This window comes from Cetorhinus maximus, unplaced genomic scaffold (genome assembly GCF_964194155.1).
Source record: "Cetorhinus maximus unplaced genomic scaffold, sCetMax3.hap1.1 HAP1_SCAFFOLD_3113, whole genome shotgun sequence".
In the NCBI taxonomy this organism is placed as follows: Eukaryota; Metazoa; Chordata; class Chondrichthyes; order Lamniformes; family Cetorhinidae; genus Cetorhinus; species Cetorhinus maximus.
In genome coordinates this window covers 10,001-29,306 of record NW_027599040.1, presented here as the reverse complement: position 1 = coordinate 29,306, position 19,306 = coordinate 10,001, and the positions used below count along the sequence as shown (strand labels likewise).

Here is a 19,306-nt window from a genome sequence, read left to right as displayed (position 1 = left end):
GGCTCGAGGAGGGGGCTGAATGGGGGGTGGGTTATATTATTATATTTGAACAAGGAACGTATCTGATTGAGAGGGGGGTTGAACAAGGGGAATAATTCAGACCATTTTGAGTTGTTGCGGCCTTGGTTTGTACCCTGTGACCTCTTAAAATCTGACCTTTGCTCTTTTGTTCTCTCTCTCTCTCTCCCTTTCTCCCTCTCTCCGTTCTCCCCCACCCTTCTCCTCCTTTCTCTCTCTCTCGCTCACAAATCTTCTGTTGTCAACCAGAACGTGGGACAGGTTTTTGGGGCTGTTTTTATTTTGATATATATGCACAGCGAGAGAGAGAGAGAGAGAGATATATAAATAAAAAGCAATTATTCGCCCCCTCCTCCTGCCCCTAGGCGGGCGTCACCATGGATGACTCCGACATTGAGTCAACGGCCAGCATCCTGGCCTCTGTCAAGGAGCAGGAGGCCCAGTTTGAGAAGCTGACCCGGGCGCTCGAAGACGAGAGGCGAGGCGTCTCGCTGCAGCTACAGCGCGTGAAGCTGGGGTCCGATGGGATGGGGCCCTCCGTCGCCAACGGCAACGGGACCCTCAGCTGGCGGTGGCAGGTAATCCTCGTTTCCATCCCCGGGTCAATCCGCCACGTTCACCCATCCGCCATCTTGGATTGACCTGGCCATCCCATCGCGTCCCATTCCAGCTGCTCCATCTCTCTCTCCGTCTCTCTCTCCATCTCTCTCTCTCTCTCAATCTCTCTCTCTCTCTCCATCTCTCTCTCTCTCCATCTCTCTCCATCTCTCTCGCTCTCTCTCTCCATCTCTCTCTCTCCATCTCTCGTGCGCTCTCAGCTCATCCGTCTACCACATGCTTCTCCCCAACTTTGGCCTCCCCGGCTTGCAAACCCTCCCTGTCCCGCCCTCTCCCAAACCCTTGCGGCTTCCCCACCCCATCTTCCCCGCGTTCCCCTCGCCGCGTCTTTCCCAGCCCCTCAGGCTCCAGCTCTTCCCCAATTCTCCAATTTGCCTCAGGACCCTACCCCAATTCCCCCCCCACCTCCATCCCCTCTTCCTCGATTTCCCCCCCCTCCACCCCGTCTCCCTCGATTCCCCCCCTCCATCCCGTCTCCCTCGATTCCCCCCCTCCATCCCGTCTCCCTCGATTCCCCCCCCTCCATCCCGTCTCCCTCAATTCCCCTCCATCCCGTCTCCCTCAATTCCCCCCCATCCCGTCTCCCTCCATTCCCCCCCTCCATCCCGTCTTCCTCCATTCCCCCCCTCCATCCCGTCTTCCTCCATTCCCCCCCCTCCATCCCGTCTCCCTCGATTCCCCCATCCCGTCTCCCTCGATTCCCCCATCCCGTCTCCCTCGATTCCCCCCATCCCGTCTCCCTCGATTCCCCCTCCCCCCATCCCGTCTCCCTCGATTCCCCCTCCCCCCATCCCGTCTCCCTCGATTCCCCCTCCCCCCATCCCGTCTCCCTCGATTCCCCCTCCCCCCATCCCGTCTCCCTCGATTCCCCCTCCCCCCATCCCGTCTCCCTCGATTCCCCCTCCCCCATCCCGTCTCCCTCGATTCCTCCCCCGATCCCGTCTCCCTCGATTCCTCCCCCGATCCCGTCTCCCTCGATTCCCCCCATCCCGTCTCCCTCGATTCCTCCCCCATCCCGTCTCCCTCGATTCCCCCCATCCCGTCTCCCTCAATTCCCCCCCATCCCGTCTCCCTCGATTCCCCCCATCCCGTCTCCCTCGATTCCCCCCCCTCCATCCCGACTTCCTCGATTCCCCCCCATCCCGTCTCCCTCGATTCCCCCCCCATCCCGTCTCCCTCGATTCCTCCCCACCATCCCGTCTCCCTCGATTCCCCCTCCCCCCATTCCGTCTCCCTCGATTCCCCCTCCCCCCATTCCGTCTCCCTCGATTCCCCCTCCCCCCATCCCGTCTCCCTCGATTCCCCCCCCTCCATCCCGTCTCCCTCGATTCTCCCCCCGTCCCATCTCCCTCGATTCCCCCCCCATTTGGTTGAGGTCAGATACAGTGTAGAGTTCCCTCTACATTACCCTGACAGTGTGTCCCTCCCACTTTATACCCAGTGTCAGCATCAAGCGCTCACAGGGCAGGTACAGCACGGGTTAGATACAGTGTAGAGCTCCCTCTACATTACCCTGACAGTGTGTCCCTCCCACTTTATACCCAGTGTCAGCATCAAGCGCTCACAGGGCAGGTACAGCACGGGTTAGATACAGTGTAGAGCTCCCTCTACATTACCCCGACAGTGTCCCACTTCTCCCCACTTTATACCCAGCGTCAGCATCGAGCGCTCCCAGGGCAGGTACAGCACGGGTTAGATACAGTGTAGAGCTCCCTCTACATTACCCCGACAGTATCCCACCTCTCCCCACTTTATACCCAGTGTCAGCATCGAGCACTCCCAGGGCAGGTACAGCACGGGTTAGATACAGTGTAGAGCTCCCTCTACATTACCCTGACAGTGTGTCTCCCCCACTTTATACCCAGTGTCAGCATCGAGTGCTCCCAGGGCAGGTACAGCATGGGTTAGATACAGTGTAGAGCTCCCTCTACATTACCCCGACAGTGTCCCACCTCTCCCCACTTTATATCCAGCGTCAGCATCGAGCGCTCCCAGGGCAGGTACAGCACGGGGTGAGATGTTAACCTGGTCCATGTGGCTAGTTAACGCCCGACCGGATAACCTGCGCCCCCTTTCCTTTCTCCGAGCCTCCCCTGGTTAACCCTGAGGCCCTCGGTCCCTCTGGACCTCCCGAAGGGGTCGGAAGGCCCTTGGGTGGACACAGTCCCCTTCCCCTGTCGAGGGAGGGGAGGTGGGCCAAAGACTGAGAGACGGAAAGCCTAACACTGCTTTCCCCAACACACCCACCCCCCGACCCCACACTTACCCCGCGTCCACCACCAGAGACCCCACCGCTCGCTGCTGAGGGTCAGTCTCTGGAATTGAGGCCGGCAGTGAGAGTGCGGCCTCTCCTCAGCAGTGGCTGCTGGGACATGTTGGTTCTAACTGGGACATTTTTTGACTTGCGACCAACGTCATTATCCACCCAGCCGCTCGCTTGCTCGCTCGCGCGGCCATTTTGCGTTGCCCGGCCTACGCGGTGGGACTTGCACGTTGGCAGGTCGGTGCCTAACCGCGTCCTGAGAAGCCGGGGGTGGTAGTGGGGGCCGGTTGGTAACTGGGGAGGCGTCAGGTAGCGGCAGGTAGACAAAACCTGGGGTGCGGGTGGGGTGGGGTGTGGGGTGAGGTGGGATCGTGTCTCTTCCCTTCCCTCGTTCTCTTGGCGCCCCCCCCCATCACCGGGCAGCCGCGACCAGGAACGCGCCTTTATGGGGGGCAAGGTCAGGCCCAGGCTCCTAAAAGAGGGGGACACCTGGATGGAGGGCCGAAGGGGGGGGTGGGGTTAGCAGTGGGAGGGGAGGGGAGGGGGAGTGTTCGGGCGGGCAAGAGTCAGGAGGCACGGCTGCTGAGAGGGTGCCGGCGGGCTGGCACGGGCGCGATGGGCCGAGTGGCGCCCCCTTTTCCCCCCCCCCTCCACTGCTTGGGAAGGGGTTTGGGTCCATTGGGATTGTGTACAGTGGGAGTGAATGGGAAGGGGTTTGGGTCCATTGGGATTGTGTACAGTGGGAGTGAACGGGAAGGGGTTTGGGTCCATTGGGATTGTGTACAGTGGGAGTGAACGGGAAGGGGTTTGGGTCCATTGGGATTGTGTACAGTGGGAGTGAATGGGAAGGGGTTTGGGTCCATTGGGATTGTGTACAGTGGGAGCGAATGGGAAGGGGTTTGGGTCCATTGGGATTGTGTACAGTGGGAGTGAAGGGGAAGGGGTTTGGGTCCATTGGGATTGTGTACAGTGGGAGTGAACGGGAAGGGGTTTGGGTCCATTGGGATTGTGTACAGTGGGAGTGAACGGGAAGGGGTTTGGGTCCATTGGGATTGTGTACAGTGGGAGTGAACGGGAAGGGGTTTGGGTCCGTTGGGATTGTGTACAGTGGGAGTGAACGGGAAGGGGTTTGGGTCCATTGGGATTGTGTACAGTGGGAGTGAATGGGAAGGGGTTTGGGTCCATTGGGATTGTGTACAGTGGGAGCGAATGGGAAGGGGTTTGGGTCCATTGGGATTGTGTACAGTGGGAGTGAACGGGAAGGGGTTGGGGTCCTTTGGGATTGTGTACAGTGAGAGTGAACAGGAAGGGGTTTGGATCTATTGGGATTGTGGACAGTGGGAGTGAACGGGAAGGGGTTTGGGTCCATTGGGATTGTGTACAGTGGGAGTGAATGGGAAGGGGTTTGGGTCCATTGGGATTGTGTACAGTGGGAGCGAATGGGAAGGGGTTTGGGTCCATTGGGATTGTGTACAGTGGGAGTGAACGGGAAGGGGTTGGGGTCCTTTGGGATTGTGTACAGTGAGAGTGAACAGGAAGGGGTTTGGATCTATTGGGATTGTGGACAGTATGAGTGAACGGGAAGGGGTTTGGGTCCATTGGGATTGTGTACAGTGGGAGTGAACGGGAAGGGGTTGGGGTCCTTTGGGATTGTGTACAGTGAGAGTGAACAGGAAGGGGTTTGGATCTATTGGGATTGTGGACAGTATGAGTGAACGGGAAGGGGTTTGGGTCCATTGGGATTGTGTACAGTGGGGGTGAACGGGAAGGGGTTTGGATCTATTGGGATTGTGGACAGTGGGAATGTACGGGAAGGGGTTTGGGACCATTGGGATTGTGTACAGTGGGAGTGAACGGGAAGGGGTTTGGGTCCATTGGGATTGTGTACAGTGGGAGTGAACGGGAAGGGGTTTGGGTCCATTGGGATTGTGTACAGCGGGAGTGAATGGGAAGGGGTTTGGGTCCATTGGGATTGTGTACAGTGGGAGTGAACGGGAAGGGGTTGGGGTCCTTTGGGATTGTGTACAGTGAGAGTGAACAGGAAGGGGTTTGGATCTATTGGGATTGTGGACAGTATGAGTGAACGGGAAGGGGTTTGGGTCCATTGGGATTGTGTACAGTGGGAGTGAACGGGAAGGGGTTTGGATCTATTGGGATTGTGGACAGTGGGAATGTACGGGAAGGGGTTTGGGACCATTGGGATTGTGTACAGTGGGAGTGAACGGGAAGGGGTTTGGGTCCATTGGGATTGTGTACAGTGGCAGTGAACGGGAAGGGGTTTGGGTCCATTGGGATTGTGGACAGTGGGAGTGAACGGGAAGGGGTTTGGATCTATTGGGATTGTGGACAGTGGGAGTGAACGGTAAGGGGTTTGGATCTATTGGGATTGTGGACAGTGGGAGTGAACGGGAAGTGGTTTGGCTCCATTGGGATTGTGTACAGTGGGAGTGAACGGTAAGGGTGTGTTCGAGTTGAATCCTGACAAGGGGCAGTGCACTGGGTGAGTTCAGGCTCATTGTGTCAGGATGATTCTGAAGTTATGTTCCTTGTGATTTATGCTCGGGTACTCTCTCAGCCCTCGCTCGCTCTGGTGAAGTTACTGATTAACTGCGGAGTAAATAGCACTTTGCACTCTGCTTCACACACACCGAGCTGGACCTGGTAACCAGAAAAACCACCTGCAGTGGAAGATAGATTTGAAAATTCAAGGTCTTTTCATGATTAAATAGGGCTTGAGGGCCACGGTGTAAGTGTCCTGCTGTGAAAAGCCGTCATTGTACTGACTCTGTAGACATAGTGGAGATCAGTTTGAAAAGTCAAATATTTGGCAAGTGTTTCAAACCTTTCAATGCAATTCTAAAATGGACCCAAACCCCTTCCCGTTCCCTCCCACTGTACACAATCCCAATGGACCCAAACCTCTTCCCGTTCACTCCCACTGTACACAATCCCAATGGACCCAAACCCCTTCCCGTTCACTCCCACTGTCCACAATCCCAATGGACCCAAACCCCTTCCCGTTCACTCCCATTGTACACAATCCCAATGGACCCAAACCCCTTCCCGTTCACTCCCACTGTACACAATCCCAATGGACCCAAACCCCTTCCCATTCACTCCCACTGCACACAATCCCAATGGACCCAAACCCCTTCCCGTTCACTCCCACTGTACACAATCCCAATGGACCCAAACCCCTTCCCGTTCACTCCCACTGTGCACAATCCCAATGGACCCAAACCCCTTCCCATTCACTCCCACTCTCCACAATCCCAATGGACCCAAACCCCTTCCTGTTCACTCCCACTGTACACAATCCCAATGGACCCCAACCCCTTCCCTTTCATTCCCACTGTCCACAATCCCAATGGACCCAAACCCCTGACCTTTCACTCCCAGTGTACACAATCCCAATGGACCCAAACCCCTTCCCATTCACTCCCACTCTCCACAATCCCAATGGACCCAAACCCCTTCCCGTTCACTCCCACTGTCCACAATCCCAATGGACCCAAACCCCTTCCCGTTCACTCCCACTGTACACAATCCCAATGGAAACAAACCCCTTCCCGTTCACTCCCACTGTACACAATCCCAATGGAAACAAACCCCTTCCCGTTCACTCCCACTGTACACAATCCCAATGGACCCAAACCCCTTCCCGTTCACTCCCACTGTCCACAATCCCAATGGACCCAAACCCCTTCCCGTTCACTCCCACTGTAGGGTAGGTTAAGGTCTCTGCTCAGCCTCCCCATGTGGAGGAAGGTTGACCGAGCGTGGCGTTTTGAGATGAGTGAGGAGATCGTTTGGGGGGGGAAGCAATCACTCAGCTCAGAAGCCTCCCGGGACTCGTGCCGCCCTCTGGTCCGAAGATAGGTTGTTTGGTCCCGAAGCGCAGGTGCCTGTTCGTGTGTGGACTGAGGCGTCCGCCATCTTGCGCACGGCAAGATCCCAGCCGGCAGGCGGGGGAGCATCTCAAGGCAACGCAGAAGCGCCTATTAACCTGGAAAAATAGGAAATGTAGTGACGATAGGAGCATGAGTAGGCCATTCGGCCCCTCGAGTCTTCTCTGCATGCGATATCGCCCACTCAGTGACCTTTGCCCTGTGACAACCACCGACGTCTCCTTGCGTATGTTCAACACTTACAGCGTTGTCAAATGTCCCAGAGCGCTTCACGGGAGCCATTATCCAGCAACCTTTGACCCTGAGATACATGCGGCGATGATCAGTCAGCTGACTATAAAAGTTTGGTCAAAGAGGGAGGTTTTAAGGAACGTCTTAAAAGAGAAGAGACCGAGACAGAGAGAGAGAGAGAGACAGGGATTGAGAGACGGAGAGGTTTAGGGAGGGAATTCCAGAGCTCAGGGCCCCAGGCAGCTGAAGGCACGGCCGCCAACGGTGGAGCGATTAAAATCGGGGGGGGGATGGTCAAGAGGCCGGAATTGGAGGAGCGCAGAGATCTCGGACGGTCGCAGGAGGGTTACAGAGATAAGGGAGGGTCGTAGGGGCTGGAGGAGGTTACAGAGATAGGGAGGGTTGTAGGGGCTGGAGGAGGTTACAGAGATAGGGAGGGTTGTAGGGTCTGGAGGAGGTTACAGAGATAGGGAGGGTTGTAGGGGCTGGAGGAGGTTACAGAGATGGGGAGGGGTGTAGGGGCTGGAGGAGGTTACAGAGATGGGGAGGGTTGTAGGGGCTGGAGGAGGTTACAGAGATAGGGAGGGTTGGAGGGGGTTACAGAGATAGGGAGGGTTGGAGGGGGGTTACAGAGATAGGGAGGGTTGGAGGGGGTTACAGAGATAGGGAGGGTTGGAGGGGGTTACAGAGATAGGGAGGGTTGGAGGGGGTTACAGAGATAGGGAGGGTTGGAGGGTTTTACAGAGATAGGGAGGGTTGGAGGGGGTTACAGAGATAGGGAGGGTTGGAGGGGGGTTACAGAGATAGGGAGGGTTGGAGGGGGTTACAGAGGTAGGGAGGGTTGGGGGGGGTTACAGAGGTAGGGAGGGTTGGGGGGGGTTACAGAGGTAGGGAGGGTTGGAGGGGGTGACAGAGATAGGGAGGGTTGGAGGGGGTGACAGAGATGGGGAGGGTTGGAGGGGGTGACAGAGATAGGGAGGGTTGGAGGGGGTGACAGAGATAGGGAGGGTTGGAGGGGGTGACAGAGATAGGGAGGGTTGGAGGGGGTGACAGAGATAGGGAGGGTTGGAGGGGGTGACAGAGATAGGGAGGGTTGGAGGGGGTGACAGAGATAGGGAGGGTTGGAGGGGGTGACAGAGATGGGGAGGGTTGGAGGGGGTGACAGAGATAGGGAGGGTTGGAGGGGGTGACAGAGATAGGGAGGGTTGGAGGGGGTGACAGAGATAGGGAGGGTTGGAGGGGGTGACAGAGATAGGGAGGGTTGGAGGGGATGACAGAGATAGGGAGGGTTGGAGGGGGTTACAGAGATGGGGAGGGTTGGAGGGGGTTACAGAGGTAGGGAGGGTTGGAGGGGGTGACAGAGATAGGGAGGGTTGGAGGGGATGACAGAGATAGGGAGGGTTGGAGGGGGTGACAGAGATAGGGAGGGTTGGAGGGGGTGACAGAGATAGGGAGGGTTGGAGGGGGTGACAGAGATAGGGAGGGTTGGAGGGGGTGACAGAGATAGGGAGGGTTGGAGGGGGTGACAGAGATAGGGAGGGTTGGAGGGGGTGACAGAGATAGGGAGGGTTGGAGGGGGTGACAGAGGTAGGGAGGGTTGGAGGGGATGAGGTTATGGATGGATATGAATACCCAGGAAGTGAGTTTTGGAGCGGAGATTGCGAGAGTCTCGGTTCGGATGTAGGTCAGGCAGCTCGGAGCCTGTTCAAACCAGGAGTCGGCCGGAGCTCTGGATCAGCTGAATCTCCCGGAGGGTCGGCGATGGGAAACTCGGCCAAGAGGGGAAGGGGTGGGTTTGGCGAGTCCGCAGTTAAGACCAGGCTATGGATGAGGGTTCCCCCTCCACCTTGGTGCCTGTTAGCTGAGGTCGGGGGGAGGGGAGGGGAATGTTGTGGAAGCAGGAACAGCGATGGAGCCGGGGTGAGGTCGGGAGCTCCTCCTGGGGTCACCGATGGTGCCGCTGAACAGCCTCAGCCTGCGAGTTATGGCGTGTGGCAGCGGAGCCCTGCTCTGCCCGTGTGTGCGCTGCTCTGCGCGTTGTTACACGGCCACCTGTGTGTGTGCCTGTCTGTGCCTCTGTGTGTGTGTGCCTGTGTGCGCGCGCCTGTGTGTGTGTGCGCTCGCCTGTGTGTGTGTGCGCTCGCCTGTGTGTGTGTGCGCGCGCCTGTGTGTGTGTGCGCGCGCCTGTGTGTGTGTGTGCGCGCGCCTGTGTGTGTGCGCGCGCGCCTGTGTGTGTGTGTGCGCGCGCGTGTGTGTGTGTGCGCGCCTGTGTGCGCGCGCGCCTGTGTGTGCGCGCGCGCGCCTGTGTGTGTGTGCGCGCGCCTGTGTGTGTGTGCCTGTGTGTGCGTGCGCCTGTGTGTGTGTGTGCGCGCGCCTGTGTGTGTGTGTGCGCGCGCCTGTGTGTGTGTGCGCGCGCCTGTGTGTGTGCGTGCGCCTGTGTGTGTGTGTGCGCGCGCCTGTGTGTGTGTGTGTGCGCGCGCCTGTGTGTGTGCGCGCGCCTGTGTGTGTGTGCGCGCGCCTGTGTGTGTGTGCACGCGCCTGTGTGTGTGTGCGCGCGCCTGTGTGTGTGTGTGTGTGCGTCTGTCTGTGCGCGTCTGTCCGTGCGCGTGTACGCCTGTCGACTGAAGAAAATCAGGAGTGGGGAGTCTGGCTTCTGAATGTGTGAAATTTTCTAACCTCTTTCCTCCCACCCCCCAATCCACCTGAAGAATTGGCCCTGGTGCCTGTCTAACTGGGATGCCGGGTGGGGGGGGTTGTGTGTTGTGGGGAGAGGGGGTTATATTCCGAGCCGGTGGGTGCGGGAGGTTGAGAGTGGGGGTACCTGCAGTGTACTCTCTGCCTTTCTGACACGTCCCACACTAATGAGATTCTCTCTCTCTCTCTCTCTCTTTACTCAACTCCAGACCCAAAACGGATTAATACCTGGCAATGCTGAGAGTGACCGTCTGCTGTCAGTTAACCCTGGTGTGAACGGGCCACAGGTAGGTCAACAGATCCACTCTCCTCCCTGCCCAACTTTGCTCCTTCTCAGCCTGCGACTCGCTGTCTCCCCTCACTTTGTCCATCTCTCTCTCTGTGTCTCTCTCTGTGTGTGTGTCTCTCTCTGTGTGTGTGTCTCTCTGTGTGTGTGTGTCTCTCTGTGTGTGTGTGTCTCTCTGTGTGTGTGTGTCTCTCTGTGTGTGTCTCTCTCTGTGTGTGTCTCTCTCTGTGTGTGTCTCTCTCTGTGTGTGTCTCTCTCTGTGTGTGTCTCTCTCTGTGTGTGTCTCTCTGTGTGTGTGTGTGTGTCTCTCTGTGTGTGTCTCTCTCTCTGTGTGTCTCTCTCTGTGTGTGTCTCTCTCTCTGTGTGTCTCTCTGTGTGTGTCTCTCTCTCTCTGTGTGTGTCTCTCTCTGTGTGTGTCTCTCTCTGTGTGTGTCTCTCTCTGTGTGTGTGTCTCTCTCTGTGTGTGTGTCTCTCTCTGTGTGTGTGTCTCTCTCTGTGTGTGTGTCTCTCTCTCTGTGTGTGTCTCTCTCTCTGTGTGTGTCTCTCTCTCTGTGTGTGTCTCTCTCTCTGTGTCTCTCTCTCTGTGTCTCTCTCTGTGTGTGTCTCTCTCTCTGTCTGTCTCTCTCTCTGTCTGTCTCTCTCTCTGTCTGTCTCTCTCTCTGTCTGTCTCTCTCTCTGTCTGTCTCTCTCTCTGTGTGTCTCTCTCTCCGTGTGTCTCTCTCTCCGTGTGTCTCTCTCTCCGTGTGTCTCTCTCTCCGTGTGTCTCTCTCTCCGTGTGTCTCTCTCTCTGTGTGTGTCTCTCTCTCCGAGTGTCTCTCTCTCTGTGTGTCTCTCTCTCTGTGTGTGTCTCTCTCTCCGAGTGTCTCTCTCTCTGTGTGTCTCTCTCTCTCTCTCTCTCTGTGTCTGTCTGTTGCGCGCACTCTCTCTCCCTCTCTCTCTCTCTCATACGAACATACAATTGAGGAGCAGGAGAAGGCCATTCAGCCCCTCGAGCCTGCTCCGCCATTCACTAAGATCATGGCCAATCTGATTGTGGCCTCAACTCCACATATTTTGCCTCCCCCCCCGATAACCTTCGATGCCCTTGTTAGTTAAGAATCTTGCCAAACTTAGCCTCAAAAATATTCACTGACTGTTTCCACCACTCCCGGGGGAAGAAACAGATCCACAGACTCAAACCTCTCTTTAAAAAAAATCTTCTCATCTCCGTCTTAAGTGGGACACCCCTTATATTTAAACTGTCTCTCCTCCAGCCCCTACACCCCTCCCTATCTCTGTAACCTCCTCCAGCCCCTACACCCCTCCCTATCTCTGTAACCTCCTCCAGCCCCTACAACCCTCCCTATCTCTGTAACCTCCTCCAGCCCCTACACCCCTCCCTATCTCTGTAACCTCCTCCAGCCCCTACAACCCTCCCTATCTCTGTAACCTCCTCCAGCCCCTACACCCCTCCCTATCTCTGTACCTCCTCCAGCCCTTACACCCCTCCCTATCTCTGTAACCTCCTCCAGCCCTTACACCCCTCCCTATCTCTGTAACCTCCACCAGCCCCTACAATCCTCCCTATATCTGTAACCTCCTCCAGTCCCTACAACCCTCCCTATCTCTGTAACCTCCACCAGCCCCTACAATCCTCCCTATATCTGTAACCTCCACCAGCCCCTACAATCCTCCCTATATCTGTAACCTCCTCCAGCCCTTACACCCCCTCCCTATCTCTGTAACCTCCTCCAGCCCTTACACCCCCTCCCTATCTCTGTAACCTCCTGCAGCCCCTACAACCCTCCCTATCTCTGTAACCTCCTCCAGCCCCTACAACCCTCCCTATCTCTGTAACCTCCTCCAGCCCCTACAACCCTCCCTATCTCTGTAACCTCCTCCAGCCCCTACACCCCCTCCCTATCTCTGTCACCCCCTCCAGACCCTACAACCCTTGAACTAGGCCGCAAATGAAGCCTGGGCCCTGACTGGCGCGACTGGTCACTTGAAGCCGTTAGCCTGCCCCCTGCCAAGCTGTCTCGATACAGGTCGCTGAATCTTTTTTTCCCTTTCCCTCTTGTCCCCCACCCAGGAGCGACCCCTGCAGTACAGCGTTGCCACCATGATGCAGGAGCCAAGTCCGTACATAGAGGAGACGGTTACCGTGGAGGAGGATCCCGACCACGCCCCGTCCGTCGTCTCCGTGGAGATGGACGAGGACGGCACCACGCGCAGGACCGAGACCACGGTGAGTGTCCCGGGGGGGGGTGTGTGGGGGGAGAGAGGCGGACGGACAGGCGCTGACCCTCTGTGTATCCTAGCGATGGAAGGCTGCGGCCTTGCGGAGGCTTGGCTGGGAGGGTCGGAGGTCGTCCCAGTGCTCGTTCGATATCTTCCCCCAATCAAATCGGAAGGAGCGGCGCCCATGAAAGAAGCCGAGATATCGATCGGGTAGAGGAAAGGGACCCAACTAACCTTACCCACGTGGTTACCCATACGGCCTTTGCCTGATCGGTGGACTTGGAGTTGTCTTAGGGGAGGCAGGAGCATCAGATCAGAAAATTCCCGGGTGGAATTTTGCTTTTCTTTCATGGGGGTGTGGGGTCTCGCTGGCCGGGCCCAGCATTTACTGCCCCATCCCTAATTGCCCCCTTGAGAAGGTGGTAGGTGGGTGAGCTGCCTTCTTGAACCGCTGCAGACCCCGTGTGGTGTAGGTACACCCACAGCGCTGTTAGGGAGGGAGTTCCAGGATTTTGAACCCAGCGACAGTGAAGGAACGGCCGATATATTCCCAAGTCAGGATGGTGAGGGGCTCGGAGGGGAACTTCCAGGTGGTAGGTGTTCCCCATGTGTCTGCTGCCCTTGTCCTCCTAGTTGGTAGTGGTCGTGGGTTTGGAAATTGCTGTCGAAGGAGCCTTGGTGAGTTGCTGCAGTGCATCTTGTAGATGGTACACACACTGCTGCTACTGTGCGTCGGTGGTGGAGGGAGTGAATGTTTGTGGATGGGGTGTCGATCGAGTGGGGCTGCTTTGTCCTGGACGGTGTCGAGCTTCTCGAGTGTTGTGGGAGCTGCAACTCATCCAGGCAAGTGGGGAGTGTCCCATCCCACTCCTGACTTGTGTCTTGTAGATGGGGGACAGGCTTTGGGAGTTCAGGAGGTGAGTTACTCTCCGCAGGATTCCCAGCCTCTGACCTGCTCTTGTAGCCACAGTATTTATATGGCTGGGTCCAGTTCAGTTTCTGGTCGATGGCAAAACTCCCAGGGTGTTGATAGTGGGGGATTCAGCCATTGAATGTCAAGGGGGCGATGGTTAGATTCTCTCTTGTTGGAGATGGTCATTGCCTGGCACTTGTGTGGCGCAAAAGCAGGATGTGGGCCATCCCTAGAGTCCTGTCGCTATACCAAGACCGCCTTAGCCCAACAGGCTCAGTGAGGGGCAGGAGGAATATAAGGAGACATTGTACCTGCCACGAGGGACTTCAGCGCACGTGGAGAGACGTGGAACGAGCTCCTTCGAGCGGAGGAGGCTCAGGGGTGGGGGGAGGGAGATTGAATCGAGGCGTTCAAAATCGGGAAGGGTTCCCGATCGAGTCAATCCGGAGAAACTCTTTCCAGCGGGGCCGGGTAACCAGAGGGGACACGGATCGAAGAGAGGGGGGGTGGTTGTTGGAGGAGGTGAGAATCTATTCTACGCAGCGAGTTGTTGTGACCTGGAAAAGGGCGGTGGAAGCAGGTTCCGTAGGGAACACTGGAATTGGGGGAAAATTCACAGGGGGGAAGGAGCAGGAGTGGGATTAATCGGAACGCTGTGGGGATGAGCTGACGCAGGAACGACGGAGAATCGGACAGTCCGACAACAGGGTGGCGTAACCCGCACGGGAGGGATAAGCGAGTGGCCCTTATCGCCTCGATTCGGAGAGGGTCGGGGCGAGGTGGTCTTGGCTGTAACCGTGCAGAGGGTGGGTGAGGCAGGTTTGACGGGACCCCCCCCCCGGGATGAGGGGATTTCCCCCCCCTCCCACCTCAACGCGGAGAGAGACTGGGCCGGAATGGGGCCTAAGTTCCCCCCCCGCCCCCCCGGAGTTTCGATGAGCGAGAGGGAGGGGGGAGGGGGTTCAACAGGGTAGGTGCTGAGGGGCTGTTTACCCAAACCAAACCCCTCCCCTCCCCAACCCCAGGCTGGAGAGTCCAGAGCTGGTCGGGTGGGGTGGGGGGTGGGAAAGATGGTCAGTCTCAGGCTAGGCTGGGTGGGTCGGCCATTTTGGACGGAGAGGTGGAGAGATGTCTTTGCTCTGGGGGGGGTTGTGAATCTCTGGAATTCTCTCCACACCCCCACCCCCCCCACCACCACACCCCCTCCCCTCCCCCAAAGGAACCGTGGATGCTCCAGCGTTGAGTTTATTCCAGGCCGAGACGGTTGGGATTTCTGGACACCGAGGGGAATGAAGGGATTATGGGGAGCGGGTGCGGGAAAGCGGGAGGTCAGGTTGGAGATCGGCCATGATGGTATGGAACTGGCGGGGCAGGCTCGAGAGGGGCCGAATGGCCTCCTCCTGCTCTCCATATCCCCCCCCCGTGGCCTCAAAAGCGGGACAACTTCTCCGTGCTCTCCACTTGTCACGTTCTCCCTCCCTCCCTCCCCACAACCGCTGACCGCTCCAGCGTAGGGAAGAGCCCGAGGGCCATTCGGCCCCTCGAGCCTGCTCCGGCCCCCTCGGATCGGACCGTGTCTGTCTGGCCTGTGGCCAAACTCCACGTCCCCCCCCCCCCCCCCCCCACCCCCAATACCCCCCTTATCCACCTTCGGAGAACAAAAACCCGCCAATCTCGGATTCACGATCGAAGTGGGGTGGGTGGGGGTGGGGGGGGGGTGGGGGGTGAAATCTGCCACCCTTGCCCTGGTCTGGCCCACATGTGACTCCAGACCCACAGGGAATGCGGTTTGACTTTTTTTTTTAAATGCCCCTGCGAACAAGGGGGGGTAATTAGGGATGGGCAATAAATAAAGTGACGTCCCGATCCCATGAACGAGGGGGGGTAATTAGGGATGGGCAATAAATAAAGTCACGTCCAGATCCCATGAACGAGGGGGGGTAATTAGGGATGGGCAATAAATAAAGTCACGTCCAGATCCCATGAATGAAGAGGGGGGTAATTAGGGATGGGCAATGAATAATGACGTCCAGATCCCATGAATGAAGAGGGGGGTAATTAGGGATGGGCAATGAATAATGACGTCCAGATCCCATGTATGATTATATATATATCGCGGTGGGGGGAGGGGGCAGGAGATGAAAGGGGGCAAAATGGCGGCCAGTTGTTGATCCGGAACTTTCTTCTCTCTTTTTTACCTCCAGGTGAAGAAAGTGATCAAGACGGTGACCACCAGGATGGTCCACGAGTTGCCCGGCGACCAGCTTTCCCTGGACGGCTCCTCCTCCCTCCAGGGCGGCTACACCCAGACCCTGGACAGAAAGTTCCGGAGCAACGGCGAGGGCTACCTGGTCCCCCACGGCAGCTCCACCGTGCCGCGGGGCTACTCCTACCAGGAGGCCTACGGCCGGCCCCCGGGGCCGCGCCTGGGCTACGGGGACCCGGTCCTGGACGGCTACGGCAGCCTGTCGAGGGGCGCCCGGGTCGACCAGCGCTACCAGCCGGCTGTCGACGGGTACCCCCACCGGGCGCCGGGCCGGCTGGACGCCTACGGGGCCCAGCCCCAGGTGCGGGGGGGCAGCAACTTCAACCTGAACCAGTCCCACCCCGAGCGCTTCCTCTCCGAGCCCTACGGACTGGAGGACGACGAGCGCAGCGTGGGCTTCGATGAGCCCGACTACGGCCTCGCCCACGAGTACCCGACCGCCAAACGCTCGGCCACCCCGTCTGACCTCCGCACCAGGTACCTCCGCAGGTAAGTGAAGCCGGGTGCAGCGCGGGGCTCCCTCTACGTTGACCCCGACCAGTGTCCCACCTCTCCCCAATTTATACCCAGTGTCAGCATCGAGCGCTCCCAAGGGCAGGTACAGCACGGGTTAGATACAGTGTAGAGCTCCCTCTACATTGACCCCGACCAGTGTCCCACCTCTACCCAATTTATACCCAGTGTCAGCATCGAGCGCTCCCAGGGCAGGTACAGCACGGGTTAGATACAGTGTAGAGCTCCCTCTACATTGCCCTGACAGTGTCCCACCCTCTCCCCACTTTATACCCAGTGTCAGCATCGAGCGCTCCCAGGGCAGATACAGCACGGGTTAGATACAGTGTAGAGCTCCCTCTACATTGCCCTGACAGTGTCCCACCCTCTCCCCACTTTATACCCAGTGTCAGCATCGAGCGCTCCCAGGGCAGGTACAGCACGGGTTAGATACAGTGTAGAGCTCCCTCTACATTACCCTGACAGTGTCCCCCCCACTTTATACCCAGTGTCAGCATCGAGCGCTCCCAGGGCAGGTACAGCACGGGTTAGATACAGTGTAGAGCTCCCTCTACATTACCCCGACAGTGTGTCCCCTCCCCCCGCTTCACTTTATACCTAGTGAGGATCATCCCTCTCGCCCTCTAACTCTCCCATCGAAGGCCTCACGATCTCACTGTGGGGCCCAATTAACTTTGGAAAAAGAGATGGAATTTCTCTGTGACCAATGAGGAAGATTTCGTATTTTTAAGACTTTTACTGTAACAAATTAAAATCAACTTTGGCTAAACATGACTCAATGGGCAACTAAAACACCAAAACCACAGATAAGGTACTACCCCCTCCCATCAACACAACAGAAAGCCCTGTGCCACATTTACACTTCACACCCTTTCCACAGCTGACACGTAGCCTCCCGACAAAGTGTCACGTTCCTTCTGGCGTTTCAGCAGACTCTCTCTTCCCTGCCTCAAGAGTCCTTTTAAAACCTGCTTCAGTCAATCCTGAGTGTGATGAAACTCGCTTTCAGCAGCAAGGCACCCACTGGCGAACCCCCCCCCGGTCTCCAGACCTCCGCAGGTTCCCATCTCTCCCCACGGGGAATCCGCCCCCACCAGCTATTCTGCTTGGTGGTCGACATACAGAAGCCTTTTTCCCCTGCTGCAGTCCTTTGTGAGTCTGCGCCTGCAGATCTATCTGACTGAGACCCCCCTGTATTTCCCCAAAAATAACCCAACTTTCCCTATGTTGTGAGTTCCCGTGTCAAAATAAGTTTCGTTTTGACTTTGTCTCCATAACACCCAGATCACGTGGGCTTGTCCCCGAGCACATTTCGTAGGTCACATCTCTCCACCACCCCACCCCGGACTTTGTCTCCATAACACCCAGATCACAGGGGCTGGTCCCCGCGCACATTTCGTAGGTCACATCTCTCCACACCCCCCCCCCCCCCCCCCCCCCCCCCGACTTTGTCTCCATAACACCCAGATCATGTGGGCTTGTCCCCGCGCACACTTCATAGGTCACGTCTCTCCACCACACACCACCCCCCACCCCCACCCTGGGGCTTTGTCTCCATAACACCCAGATCACATGGGCTTGTCCCCGCGCACATTTCGTAGGTCACATCTCTCCACCACCCCTACCCCGCCCCCCCTCTGAAAACCTACTCCATTTTCCCTTAAATTGAAGGAGACAGTTTAAAACATAATCGTCTTATCGGGTCTGGCGTTGGTTAAAATAAGGACCACCCCTCCCGAGCCCAAATCGAAGATCGTCCCTCTCATCTCCTAACTCCCGCTCTGAGGACGGCCGTCGGAGGTGCTCCTTGGGGGAACCGTTGGCGGGGGGTAGGTGGGGGGGGGAGGGAAGGAGGGAAGGAGGAAGGGTGGCCCCGCTGAAAATTCCTAACGCCGTCCGCCTTGCCTTATTCCCAAAAAAAGCAGGAGCTTCGATGACCCCCTGGCCGACGACATGCGGTCGGAGCATGAGGGCTACTACTGGGCCCCGCTGGCTCAGCAGGAGCGGGCGGGCAGCATGACCAGTCTCCACAGCACCCGGAAGGACCCGACGGTCTGGCGCCAGCCCGAGCTGCCCGAGGTCATCGCCATGCTGAGCTACAAGCTGGACGCGGTCAAGGCCAACGCGGCCGCCTACCTGCAGCACCTGTGCTACCGCAACGACAAGCTGAAGACCGAGGTCCGGCGCCTCAAGGGCATCCCCGTGCTGGTGGAGCTGCTGGACCACCCCAAGAAGGAGGTCCACCACGGGGCCTGCGGGGCCCTCAAGAACATCTCCTACGGCCGCGACCCCGACAACAAGAAGGCCATCAAGAACTGCGACGGCGTGCCATCGCTGGTCCGGCTGCTCAGGAAGGCCCGGGACATGGACCTCAACGAGGTCATCACCGGTACGTGGGCGGAGCCTCTGTGCCGGGGGCGGAGCCTCTGTGCCGGGGGCGGAGCCTCTGTGGCGGGGGCGGAGCCTCTGTGCCGGGGGCGGAGCCTCTGTGCTGGGGGCGGGGGAGGGTGGGCAGAGAGATCAAACTCCCATTGGTTCAACTCCTCCCTCACTCCGTCCCTCACTCCCCCCTCCCTCACCCCCTTCCTCACCCCCTCACACTCCCTCACTCACTCCCTCTCTCCCTCACTCCCTCCCTCCCTCACTCGCTCCCTCCCTCCCTCGCTCGCTCGCTCCCTCCCTCCCTTGCTCCCTCCCTCCTTCCCTCCCTCGCTCCCTCACTCCCTCCCTCGCTCCCTCCCTCCCTCCCTCTCTCCTTCCCTCCCTCGCTCCCTCCCTCGCTCCCTCCCTCGCTCCCTCCCTCCCTCCCTCCCTCCCTCGCTCCCTCCCTCGCTCCCTCCCTCGCTCGCTCGCTCCCTCCCTCCCTCCCTCCCTCCCTCCCTCGCTCGCTCCCTCCCTCGCTTGCTCCCTCCCTCGCTTGCTCCCTCCCTCGCTCCCTCCCTCCCTCGCTCCCTCCCTCCCTCGCTCCTTCCCTCCCTCCCTCGCTCGCTCCCTCCCTCCCTCGCTCGCTTGCTCCCTCCCTCGCTCCCTCCCTCCCTCGCTTCCTCCCTCCCTCGCTCGCTCCCTCCCTCCCTTGCTCGCTCCCTCCCTCGCTCGCTCCCTCCCTCGCTCGCTCCCTCCCTCGCTTGCTCCCTCCCTCCCTCCCTCGCTCGCTCGCTCGCTCCCTCCCTCCCTCGCTCGCTCCCTCCCTCCCTCCCTCCCTCGCTCCCTCCCTCGCTTGCTCCCTCCCTCGCTTGCTCCCTCCCTCGCTCCCTCCCTCGCTCCCTCCCTCCCTCGCTCGCTCCCTCCCTCCCTCGCTCCCTCCCTCCCTCGCACCCTCCCTCGCTCCCTCCCTCCCTCACTCCCTCTCTCAGCTGGAGTACTGTGTGCAGTTCTG

At 58.4% G+C, this 19,306-nt stretch overlaps 1 protein-coding gene across 1 annotated transcript in view; it reads left to right on the top strand.

Annotated features, from left to right (window-relative positions):
- Window positions 1-358: 358 nt before the first annotated feature.
- Window positions 359-19,306, top strand: part of LOC144677826 (catenin delta-1-like) — a 25,318-nt gene continuing 6,370 nt past the window's right edge. The window contains exons 1-5 of the mRNA XM_078537833.1: window positions 359-596; window positions 9,942-10,019; window positions 12,090-12,245; window positions 15,356-15,906; window positions 17,853-18,319. Of these exons, the coding sequence (XP_078393959.1) occupies window positions 396-596; window positions 9,942-10,019; window positions 12,090-12,245; window positions 15,356-15,906; window positions 17,853-18,319 (1,453 nt within the window). The 5' untranslated portion in view covers window positions 359-395. The remainder of the gene's footprint in view (window positions 597-9,941; window positions 10,020-12,089; window positions 12,246-15,355; window positions 15,907-17,852; window positions 18,320-19,306) is intronic.